At 38.9% G+C, this 13,413-nt stretch overlaps 1 protein-coding gene across 1 annotated transcript in view; it reads right to left on the reverse strand.

The window, feature by feature from the left end:
* The window catches only part of PFKFB1 (6-phosphofructo-2-kinase/fructose-2,6-biphosphatase 1), a 76,549-nt gene extending 64,214 nt beyond the window's left edge, over positions 1-12,335 (reverse strand). Inside the window, exon 1 of the mRNA XM_022563587.2 lies at positions 12,178-12,335. Within this exon, the coding sequence (XP_022419295.1) occupies positions 12,178-12,274 (97 nt within the window). The 5' untranslated portion in view covers positions 12,275-12,335. The remainder of the gene's footprint in view (positions 1-12,177) is intronic.
* Between the last annotated feature and the right edge of the window lie 1,078 nt (positions 12,336-13,413).

Genomic DNA, 13,413 nt, shown 5'->3' on the forward strand with positions numbered 1-13,413 from the left:
CCAGGGCCAAATCCAAAGCTGAGCCCCTGGGAGCTGTGAGAACAAAGAAGAGAAAGGGAAATCTCTCCCAGCAGCCTCAGAAGCAGCGGATTAAAGCTCCACAATCAACTTGATGTACCCTGCATCTGTGGAATACCTGAATAGACAATGAATCATCCCAAATTGAGGAGGTGGACTTTGAGAGCAAGATCTATGATTTTTTCCCCTTTTACTCTTTTTGTGAGTGTGTATGCTTCTGTGTGAGATTTTGTCTGTATAGCTTTGCTTCCACCATTTGCCCTAGGGTTCTATCTGTCGGTTTTTTGGGGGTTTTTTTAATGTTTTTTCTTAATAATTAATTTTAATAACTTTATTATATTTTACTTTACCTTCTTTCTTTCTTTCTTTCTTTCTTTCCTTCCTTTCCTCATGTAGACAACGAAACATCCCAAATTGACGAGGTGGACTTTGAGAGCAATATTTATGATTTTTTCCCCTTTTCCTCTTTTTGTGAGTGTGTATGTGTATACTCCTGTGTGAGATTTTGTCTGTATAGCTTTGCTTCCGCCATTTGTCCTAAGGTTCTATCTGTCCGTTTTCTTTTTAATTTTTTTTAATAATTATTTTTAATTTAATAACTTTATTATATTATATTTTATTTTACTTTATCTTCTTTCTTTCTTTTTTCCTTACTTCCCTACTTCTTTCCTTCCATCCTTCCTCCCACTGTCCCTCCCTCCCTCCCTCCCTCCTTTCTTTCTTTCTTTCCTTCTTTCTTTCTCTCCTTCTTTTCTTCTTTCTTTCATTCTTTCTTCCTTCCTTCCTTCCTTCCTTCCTTCCTACCTTCCTTCCTTCCTTGCTTCCTTCCTTTCTTTCTTTCTTTCTTTCCTTCTTTCTTCCTACTTCTACTAATTCTTTCTCTCTACTTTTTCTCCCTTTTATTCTGAGCCTTGTGGATGAAAGGCTCTTGGTACTGCAGCCAGGGGTCAGTGTTGTGCCTCTGAGGTGGGAGAGCCAACTTCAGAACACTGGTCCACAAGAGACATCCCAGCTCCACATAATATCAAACAGCAAAAATCTCCCAGAGAGCTCCATCTCAACGCCAGCACCCAACTTCACTCAACGACCAGCAAGCTACAGTGCTGGACACTCTATGCCAAACAAGTAGAAAGACAGGAACACACCCCACCCAGTACCAGAGAGGCTGCCTAAAATCATAAGTCCACAGACACCCCAAAATACACCACCAGACGTGAACCTGCCCACCAGAGAGACAAGATACAGTCTCATCCACCAGAACACAGGCACTAGTACCCTCCACCAGGAAGCCTACACAAAACACTGAACCAACCTTAGCCACTGGGGACAGACATCAAAAACAACGGAAACTACGAACCTGCAGCCTGCAAAAAGGAGACCCCAAACACAGTAAGATAAGCAAAATGAGAAGACAGAAAAACACACAGCAGATGAAGGAGCAAGATAAAAATGCACCAGACCTAACAAATGAAGAGGAAATAGGCAGTCTACCTGAAAAAGAATTCAGAATAATGATAGTAAAGATGATCCAAAATCTTGGAAATAGAATAGACAAAATGCAAGAAACATTTAACAAGGACCTAGAAGAAATAAAGATGAAACAAACAATGATGAACAACAGAATAAATGAAATGAAAAATACTCTAGATGGGATCAATAGCAGAATAACTGAGGCAGAAGAATGGATAAGTGACCTGGAAGATAAAATAGTGGAAATAGCTACTGCAGAGCAGAATAAAGAAAAAAGAATGAAAAGAACTGAGGACAGCCTCAGAGACCTCTGGGACAACATTAAATGCACCAACATTCGAATTATAGGGGTTCCAGAAGAAGAAGAGAAAAAGAAAGGGACTGAGGAAATATTTGGAGAGATTATAGTTGAAAACTTCCCTAATATGGAAAAGGAAATAGTTAACCAAGTCCAGGAAGCACAGAGAGTCCCATACAGGACATATCCAAGGAGAAATATGCCAAGACATGTATTAATCAAACTGTCAAAAAATAAATACAAAGAAAGCATATTAAAAGCAGCAAGGGAAAAACAACAAATAACACACAAGGGAATCCCCATAAGGTTAACAGCTGATCGCTCAGCAGAAACTCTGCAAGCCAGAAGGGAGTGGCAAGACATACTGAAAGTGATGAAGGAGAAAAACCTGCAACCAAGATTACTCTACCCAGCAAGGATCTCATTCAGATTTGATGGAGAAATTAAAACCTTTACAGACAAGCAAAACATGAGAGAGTTCAGCACCACTAAACCAACTTTACAACAAACGCTAAAGGAACTTCTCTAGGCAAGAAACACAAGAGACGGAAAAGACCTACAATAATGAACCGAAAACAATTTAGGAAATGGGAATAGGAACATGCATATCGATAATTACCTTAAATGTAAATGGACGAAATGCTCCCACCAGAAGACATAGATTGGCTGAATGGATACAAAAACAAGACCCATATATATGCTGTCTACAAGAGACCCACTGAAGGCCTAGAGACACATACAGACTGAAAGTAAGGGGATGGAAAAAGATATTCCATGCAAATGGAAACCAAAAGAAAGCTGGAGTAGCAATTCTCATATCAGACAAAATACTTTAAAGTAAAGACTATTAGAAGAGACAAAGAACGACACTACATAATAATCAAGGGATCGATCCAAGAAGAAGATATAACAATTGTAAATATGTATGCACCCAACATAGGAGCACCTCAAGACATAAGGAAAATACTAACAGCCATAAAAGGGGAAATCGACAGTAACACATTCATAGTAGGGGACTTTAACACCCCACTTTCACCAATGGACAGATCATCCAAAATGAAAATAAATAAGGAAACACAAGCTTTATATGATACATTAAACAAGATGGACTTAATTGATATTTATAGGACATTCCATCCAAAAACAACAGAATACACATTTTTCTCAAGTGCTCATGGAACATTCTCCAGGATAGATCATATCTTGGGTCACAAATCAAGCCTTGGTAAATTTAAGAAAATTGAAATTGTATCAAGTATCTTTTCCGACCACAACGCCATGAGACTAGATATCAATTACAGGAAAAGATCTGTAAAAAATACAAACACATGGAAGCTAAACAATACACCACTTAATAACGAAGTGATCACTGAAGAAATCAAAGAGGAAATCAAAAAATACCTAGAAACAAATGACAATGCAGACACGACGACCCAAAACCTATGGGATGCATCAAAAGCAGTTCTAAGAGGGCTTCCCTGGTGGCGCAGTGGTTGAGAGTCCACCTGCCGATGCAGGGGAATACGGGTTCGTGCCCTCGTCTGGGAAGATCCCACATGCCGCAGAGCGGCTAGACCCGTGAGCCATGGCCGCTGAGCTTGCGCGTCCAGAGCCTGTGCTGTGCAACAGCAGAGGCCACAGCAGTAAGAGGCCTGCGTACTGCAAAAAAAAAAAAAAAAAACAGTTCTAGGAGGGAAGTTTATAGCAATACAAGCCCACCTTAAGAAATAGGAAACATCTCGAATAAACAACCTAACCTTGCACCTAAAGCAATTAGAGAAAGAAGAATAAAAAAAAACCCCAAAGTTAGCAGAAGGAAAGAAATCATAAAAATCAGATCAGAAATAAATGAAAAAGAAATGAAGGAAACAATAGCAAAGATCAATAAAACTAAAAGCTGGTTCTTTGAGAAGATAAACAAAATAGATAAACCATTAGCCAGACTCATCAAGAAAAAAAGGAAGAAGACTCAAAACAATAGAATTAGAAATGAAAAAGGAGAAGTAACAACTGACACTGCAGAAATACAAAAGATCATGAGAGGTTACTACAAGCAACTCTATGCCAATAAAATGGACAACCTGGAAGAAATGGACAAATTCTTAGAAATGCACAACCTGCCAAGACTGAATCCGGAAGAAATAGAAAATATGAACAGACCAATCACAAGCACTGAAATTGAAACTGTGATTAAAAATCTTCCAACAAACGAAAGCCCAGGACCAGATGGCTTCAAGGCGAATTCTATCAAACATTTAGAGAAGAGCTAACACCTATCCTTCTCAAACTCTTCCAAAATGTAGCAGAGGGAGGAACACTCGCAAATTCCTTCTACGAGGTCACCATCACCTTGATACCAAAACCAGACAAGGATGTCACAAAGAAAGAAAACTACAGGCCAATATCACTGATGAACATAGATGCAAAAATCCTCAACAAACTAGCAAACAGAATCCAACAGCACATTAAAAGGATCATACACCATGATCAAGTGGGGTTTATTCCAGGACTGCAAGGATTCTTCAATATACGCAAATCAATCAATGTGATAAACCATATTAACAAATTGAAGGAGAAAAACCATAGGATCATCTCAATAGATACAGAGAAAGCTTTTGACAAAATTCAACACCCATTTATGATAAAAACCCTTCAGAAAGTAGGCACAGAGGGAACTTTCCTCAACATAATAAAGGCCATATATGACAAACCCACAGCCAACATCATCCTCAATGGTGAAAACCTGAAAGCATTTCCACTAAGATCAGGAACAAGACAAGGTTGCCCACTCTCACCACTCTTATTCAACATAGTTTTAGAAGTTTTAGCCACAGCAATCAGAGAAGAAAAGGAAATAAAAGGAATCCAAATTGGAAAAGAAGATGTAAAGCTGTCACTGTTTGCAGATGACATGATACTATACATAGAGAATCCTAAAGATGCTACCAGAAAACTACTAGAGCTAATCAATGAATTTGGTAGAGTAGCAGGATACAAAATGAATGCACAGAAATCTCTGGCATTCCTATACACTAATGATGAAAAATCTGAAAGGGAAATCAAGAAAACACTCCCATTTACCATTGCAACAAAAAGAATAAAATATCTAGGAATAAACCTACCTAAGGAGACAAAAGACCTGTATGCAGAAAATTATAAGACACTGATGAAAGAAATTAAAGATGATACAAATAGATGGAGAGATATACCATGTTCTTGGATTGGAAGAATCAACCTTGTGAAAATGACTCTGCTACCGAAAGCAATCTATAGATTCAATGCAATCCCTATCAAACTACCACTGGCATTTTTCACAGAACTAGAACAAAAAATTTCACAATTTGTATGGAAACACAAAAGATCCCAAATAGCCAACGCAATCTTGAGAACTAAAAACAGAGGTGGAGGAATCAGGCTCCCTGACTTCAGACTATACTACAAAGCTACAGTAATCAAGACAGTATGGTACTGGCACAAAAACAGAAAGATAGATCAGTGGAACAGGATAGAAAGCCCAGAGATAAACCTATGCACATATGGTCACCTTTTCTTTGATAAAGGAGGAAGGAATGTACAGTGGAGAAAGGACAGCCTCTTCAATAAATGGTGCTGGGAAAACTGGACAGGTACATGTAAAAGTATGAGATTAGATCACTCCCTAACACCATACACAAAAATAAGTTCAAAATGGATTAAAGACCTAAATGTAAGGCCAGACACTATCAAACTCTTAGAGGAAAACATAGGCAGAACACTCTATGACATAAATCACAGCAAGATCCTTTTTGACCCACCTCCTAGAGAAATGGAAATAAAAACAAAAATAAACAAATGGGACCTAATGAAACTTCAAAGCTTTTGCACAGCAAAGGAAACCATAAACAAAACCAAAAGACAACTCTCAGAATGGGAGAAAATATTTGCAAATGAAGCAACTGACAAAGGATTAATTTCCAAAATTTACAAGCAGTTCATGCAGCTCAATAACAAAAAAACATACAACCCAGTCCAAAAATGGGCAGAAGACCTAAATAGACATTTCTCCAAAGAAGATATACAGACTGCCAACAAACTCATGAAAGAATGCTCAACATCACTAATCATTAGAGAAATGCAAATCAAAACTACAATGAGATATCATCTCACACCAGTCAGAATGGCTATCATCAAAAAATCTAGAAACAATAAATGCTGGAGAAGGTGTGGAGAAAAGGGAACACTCTTGCACTGCTGGTGGGAATGTGAATTGGTACAGCCACTATGGAGAACAGTATGGAGGTTCCTTAAAACACTACAAATAGAACTACCATATGACCCAGCAATCCCACTACTGGGCATATACCCTGAGAAAACCATAATTCAAAAAGAGTTATGTACCAAAATGTTCATTTCAGCTCTATTTACAATAGCCTGGAGATGGAAACAACCTAAGTGCCCATCATCGGATGATTGGATAAAGAACATGTGGCACATATATACAATGGAATATTACTCAGCCATAAAAAGAAACGAAATTGAGCTATTTGTAATGAGGTGGATAGACCTAGAGTCTGTCATACGGAGTCAAGTAAGTCAGAAAGAAAAAGACAAATACCGTATGCTAACACATATATATGGAATTTGAGAAAAAGAAAATGTCATGAAGAACCTAGGGGTAAGACAGGGATAAAGATACAGACCTACTGGAGAACGGATTTGAGGATATGGGGAGGGGGGAGGGTGAGCTGTGACAGGGCGAGAGAGAGGCATGGACATTTATACACTAACAAACTTAATGTAGATAGCTAGTGGGAAGCACGGTGCTTTGTGACTGCCTGGAGGGCTGGGATAGGGAGGGTGGGAGGGAGGGAGACGCAAGAGTGAAGAGATATGGGAACATATTTATATGTATAACTGATTCACTTGTTATAAAGCAGAAACTAACACACCATTGTGAAGCAATTATACCCCAATAAAGATTTTTTTAAAAATTGACATAGTTACAAGGAGACGTTAACAAATTTTCCATATCAACAAGCAGACAACATTCTGGAAGAATATAGAGCATTTGAGCCAGATTAACAAAGATGACTTAATTGAAGTATATAGTACTCTGAACCCAGTTGTAAAATGTGCATTTTTTTCAAGTTCTCATGGAATTTTTACCAAAGCTTATCACACGTTTGTCCATAAAGCAAATCTCGATAGATTTCAAACAATTGAAATCATACAAAGTTTGTTCTCTAAGGAGAATGGAATTAAATTGGAAATGGCAAGGGCACTGATCTGTCAAGACAGAAGCTGGCCCAAGGGCTTGGCACCAATTGGTAGAGGCCTCCTTCTGTGTTAGGCATTAACCCTTTAGTTGCTAGATGATAATCTGTAGGTCTTAGCAGTCCTGGGAAAGGGACTGAGGTGGCCAGGGCTACTGGGTAAGTGATGGAGAAACTAAGAAAGCCTGGAGCAGTGCGTATTTACCAAATGGTCTGGAAATAGTTTTAAAATTCATATGTCCATACAATTGTGCATCTGTGGAATATCAGCCCTGTTTAGTAGGCCAATTATACAATCAGATGCTTATATTCAAAAGGAAGAAAGTCTGAAAATTAATAAGCTGTGCATCCAACTCCAGAAATTAAAAAAAGAACAACAGAATAAATCCAAGTAAAGTGAAAAGAAAAGAATAATGATAAGGAAAATAGCTAAATAAAAAGTAAAGGACATCAGAGAAAGAATCAGAAAGCCAAAAGTTGACTATTTTAAAAAACTTATAAAAGTGACAAACTTTTGGCAAGATTGATCAAGAGGAAGAAAGAGAAGGTAAAATAAACAAGGATAAGAGGATATAAATGCAACAGAGATTTTTAAAAATATGGAGATAAGAAGTTTATGCAAATAAATTTGAAAAATGACATGAAATAGAAAAATTCCTAGAAAACCGTAATTTAACAACACTGACAAGAAGAAATAGCAAACTGGAATGATTCTATAGCTATTTAAAAGGCTGTATCCATTAAAATTTTTCTTACAAAGAAGACATCAAGCCCGGATATTTTTACCTGAAAGTTGTGCTAAATATTTAAAGAACGAATAGTTCCTTGGACAAACTCTGTGAGAAAATAGAATGAAAGGAAATAGTTCCCACTTCATTTTATGACACAAAAGTCAAACAGGGACCTGGAACTATGAGAATGGAAAATGTACAGGTCACTCTCATTCATAAACAAAATGCCAAATTCCTGAACAAAATATTAATGAACTAAATCCAGCAGTTTTTATTTATCCTAGGATTGCAAGATAAGTTACAAACAAGAAAAACCTCTAATGTAATTCACATTAACAGATTAAAATAGAAAATCAACCTGTCATCTCAGTGGATACAGAAGGCATGTTTATAAAATTCAACATTTACTCATCTTTAAAATATCCTAATATATAAGTAGGACTACATAAAATTAAAAACTTCTGTATAGCAGAGGAAACAACAAAATGAAAGCCAACCTGTGGAATGGTAGAAAATGTTTGCAAACCTTATATCTGCTAAAGAGTTAATATCCAAAATATATAGGGAAATACTACAACCCAACAGCCAAAAAACCAAATACCTACTTTAAAAATGGGCAAGAGTCTGAATAGATATTTCTATAAGGAAGACATACAGATGGACAACAGGTGTATGAAAAGATGTTCAACATCATCAATTATCAAGGAAATGCAAATCAAAACCACAGTGAGATATCATCTTACACTAGTTAGGATGGCTATCCTAAAAAAATGAAATACAACTGTTGACAAGGATGTGGAAATAAAGGGAAACCTCATACATTGTTGGTGGGAATGTTAATCGGTGTTGCTATGGAAAGCAGTATGGTGAATCCTCCAAATGTTAAAAAGAGAACTACTATGTGATCCAGCAATCTCCTTTCTGAGTATATATCCAAAGAAATTGAAATCAGGATCTCAGAGAGATACCTACACTCTCATATTCACAGCAGCATTATTCACAATGGTCAAGATATGGAAGTAACCTAAGTGCCCACTGGTGAATGAATGGATAAAGGAAATGTACATATACATGCATATATGTAATGGAATATTATTCAGGCTTTAAAAAGAAAGAAATCCTGCCATTTGCAACACCATGGATGAAACTGGAGAATATTATACTAAGTGATGTAAACCAAGAACAGTATGAAAAATGCTGCTTGATACCACATATGTTTAGGATCTAAAAATGTCAAACTCATAAAAGCAAAAAATAGAATGGTGGTTGCTAAGGGCTAGGATGGGGCAGGGGAAATGAGAAGGTATTAGTCAAATGGTACAAAGTTTTGTTTGTGCAAGAAAAGTACATCTTAGAAATCTACTGTACAGCATAGTGCCTATAGTTAATAATATTGTACACATTAAAAATTGCTAAGAAGGTAAATTTTTTGTTAAATAATTATTATTGGCTAATAATAATAGTAAATAAAGTAGATAGGAGTAAAAAAAAGTCCTATTGGCAAACTAAGAACAAACTGGAACTTTCTTAACCTGTTAATGGTATCTACAAAAAAAATGATAGCAAACTTACTCAATGGTGAAACTTTAAAAGCATTACCTTTAAAATTAGGTTCAACATAAACATGCACAATACTAACATTTCTATTCGACGTTGGTGCACATGTATCAAAGGTAGGAGGTCCTAGCAGTGCAGTAATATAAGAAAAGAGATTTTAAAAAATAAGGATTGGAAGGGAAAAAAGAAAACTGTCATTTACATATAAATTATCAAAATTAATAAGAAAGTTTATCAGGTTTGCTAGTTGCAAATGCAATATATGAAAAAGCCACAATTATATTTGTACTCATTAGCAATAAATTGGTATAAAATGTAATTTTCTAAAAAGGTATACAATAGCAACAAAAATAAGCAAAAAATGTCTTATACTGATGTATAAGCCCTTTTAACTTATAAAACTTCACTAAAATAACATCGAAAAAGTCTAAATAGAGAGGCACACCATGTTTACAGAAGACTCGATATCACAAAATGTTAATTCTCCTTAAATTGATATACAGACTGACTGTAATTCCAATCAAAATCCCAAAAGGTGTGTGTGTGTGTGTGTGTGTGTGTGTGTGTGTGTGTGTAACTTGAAAAAGTGATTCCAAAATTTATGGGGACAAAAATCCTCATTGCATAATTGTTCATAACCCAAAACGAAACTACCTAAAGGTACATCAATAGTAAGATGGATAAGTAAATCATGGGATATTCACAAAATGTAATATTACACAGCAAGGAGAATAAACAAACTACAACTGCATGCAACAATATTATACATGGCACAAAAAAACATAACACTGAATGCGAAAAACCAAGTCACAGATGAATATACACAGCTGTTCAAGCACTTTACACACGTTAATGCATTTAATCCTCAAAACCGTCATTAAGTGATTGTGTGCATCCCCTCCCCCACTGCCCACTGTGGGGGTGGGCAGGTCTTCTAGAGAGAATGCTCCAAGCAGGAGGTAATTCAGATCTTTCTGGGGTAAATAGCCTAGCCTCCTCAGCAAGGGAGGTGAGGCAGACATTGCCCAGGGCACTATCTAAGTTTATTATATCTGCGGTCTGACATAATTCAGTCAATCACTGATGAGTTACTGTCTTGTATACACAGAGCCCCATGCTTGGCTATGGTGAGTGGTAGAGTGGAAGTAGCACAGAGCGACCATTTACTGAGTATCTGCTATGTGCCAGGCTTCGGGCTTGATGCTGGGGATATGATGGGCAAAAAGACCACACACCCACCTTCTTGTTTAAATAATAATAATAAGAAGAAGAAGATTTATTGAGTATTTACTATGCACCGGACATTCTTCTAAGCATTTTATATGCTTTAGTTCTCTAATCTTCACAACACTATTACTAACTTCTTTTGACAGGTGAGGAAATGGAAGGACAGGTAAGTTAAGAGAATTGTCCAAGGTCACAGAGGCAAGAGGTGGCAGAGCTGGGACTCAAAGCTAGGCAGTCTGAATCACTGAATCACCTCAACAACATGGGGAAGTAGGTATTAATTCTGTCTTCCAGCTGAGGAAAGACGGGCTCAGAAATAAAGTGAGCACATATTTATTTTGCACCCTCTATATGACAAACACTATAATAGGTGATTTATATCTATTATTTCTCCAACCTGAAAGACAGAGTTCCCAGGAATATAAGGGTCCTAACAATGGAGGACCCAGGTATGCAGAGACTGGCTTGCCTGCTTGCCAGCTAAACCCAACAGCCCCTTAGAAAGGATAGAGTGGCTTGGTGAGTGAGGGTGGGGTGTAATTCTCAGTCTCATCCAGGCTCCTAGATCACCAGATGAGAGATTGAAACTGCTGGTGGAGAGGAGGAGGAAGAAGAACAGGAGGTTGGTTTTTACCCGTCTCCCTCTATCCACACCCTCCATTCTACATAGTATATTTAACATCCTACATCTTCCTGGATCCTCCCCTCACTAGCCCTGAGCCTGGACCTCCTCTAGCATTAGCACAGTGGAAGCTTGGTCAGTTGGTCCTTGAGATGTCTGGGTCCCACACTCCACAGCTGTCTTATCTCTGCACACCTTATGGCTCCTCAGGCCAAAATTCTTGGGCTGGCAGCACCTTGATCCACAACTGTAAACTGTTATCTATTGGAAATGGTATAGTCTACTTAAAAGATATATTTTACAGGTTTTGTTTGCTTCCCCTTTGAACCTGCTTTCTTAAATTTTCAAAGTGAACATTACACCAGCAGGCTTTCCCTGAATGTCTTCTCCCTCAACTCCCCAGAGCAGCAAAAGTGTCCATATGTGCCAAGAAGGCAATGCAGGAGACAGGACACCCAGCCTTTCCCAACCCAGTCAGAGGCTTATTAGAAGAGGCCTGAGAAAGGGGAGGAGCAAAACCGACCAATGATACGGTACTGCTGTGTACCCATCACCTGTCCTCTGAGAAACAATGCCAGGAACCATCACCTTATTTCACCCAAGCACTATCAGACAGTACTAATTTCCAGACACTTCACTGATGTCACCAAAATAAAACATTTAGGCTAACATTGAACTAGAAACATCAAATTTCCAACAAGAAGTATTCCAAACAAGCTCTGGTTAAGAAAGAAAAAAATTCCTAGTCAAAACTCCCTCTGATTATGATGGTCTTTATATAATCCTCATTCTTTCTCTGTCTTCATCTCTCTCTTTCTATCTTTCTTTCTCTACCTTTTTGACATTAGCCTCTTGTTATCTATCCTACAGCTATTTCATCCAGCTGCTCATCTATTCCAACTTTCAGGTTGGGGTGGGGGTGGTTGGGGGGAATGTCCTTTGTTCTTCTACATCCACTCTACCACCACCACCTTGAAGCCCACGGAAGCAAACCCCACTTACAGCCCCTCCTGCGTTGCAGCCTGCTGTTGCCACCGTTGTGTGGAATCCAGATCTTCTGCAATCTGGTTTGGGTGAGTTCTCCCATCTCTCGAGACATCCTAGGCGTTGCAGCTAATGACACCACTGTCCTCAAGGTACCGGGCCTCACTTTGTCTTATTAGCTGTCTCTTCTGTTGCTGTGGTCACAGCAGGTGGTGGACAGAGTTGGGACAGGGAGGTGTGCTGGGGTTCTGAGCTCTCTAGCAGCCTGTCTCCAGCCCCTCTCCTGTCTCCTAGTCATTGCCTGCCTTGTCTGCCTCTGCTCCTGTATGTACCAGTGGGGGCTTGGGTGCAGAGGAGAGGTTGGACAGAGGTCAGCAGAGGCCTCTGAACTCCAAGGGCTGTGTACATAAGAGATAAGTTGGAGCCCAGCAAGGAAGGCAGCCAGCAAGACAGCCCACGTCTGGCCAGTCACTTCCCTCCAATGAAGACAGGACTAGTAGAGTATGCAAATAAAAGACCGAAGATCATGTGCTTATATCCTGTGTGGGGTGGGGAGGCAAAGGTGATGCAGGCAGATCTCAGCAGCTTTCATAGCTTCAAAATAAAAAAACAGGCCCAAGTAGAATGTCAAATTCCAACCCAGAAACAGAGATCCACATCAGAAATGCAAGATTCCCAAGTACAAATACACAAGCACAAAGTCCCTACTGAAAAACGCAATGTTTTGAGCTAGCAATCTTAGGTCTGAACTGGAAGTGGAAGGTTTACTGCCTCAATGCTCTTCCCCGCAAATGGCATTGCAACCCTTGTCTTCCCTGAATTCTGCTACCTTTCCTACTGAAGGGCCTCTCTCTCCTAAAATGTGCTACCCAGGACACTCTTGGAGAGATGGGCACTATCTGATCATCTTTATGCTCTCTCCAGCCAAAGCTAAATAAATCAGAGTGAATCGGACACCTTGGGAAGAGAAGTGAATGCAGCCATTGCTAGGGGGAGAGATGATAAGCACTGTTCACGTGACTGCCAACTGCCATCAGGTCCCCTAGGGAGAAAGGCATTGTGATCTGACCCAGAACCATACTAAAGTTCTTCATGCCAAGTCATGGGGATGGAGGCTTAGGGGGGGAGGCTGCAGCAGGCAGAGTGTGGTGAGTTGGGAGCAATGGCCTCAAAGTAGGACAAGTCCATAGGCCAGAGCCATCCTACCCAGATGTCTCTGCTTTACCCTCCCCCATCCCCCTGGTTGTTTTGAAG

The sequence above is a fragment of the Delphinapterus leucas genome, chromosome X (assembly GCF_059928025.1).
Source record: "Delphinapterus leucas isolate spDelLeu-1000000601 "Yukka" chromosome X, BTC_Dleu_Yukka2, whole genome shotgun sequence".
Taxonomy (NCBI): domain Eukaryota; kingdom Metazoa; phylum Chordata; class Mammalia; order Artiodactyla; family Monodontidae; genus Delphinapterus; species Delphinapterus leucas.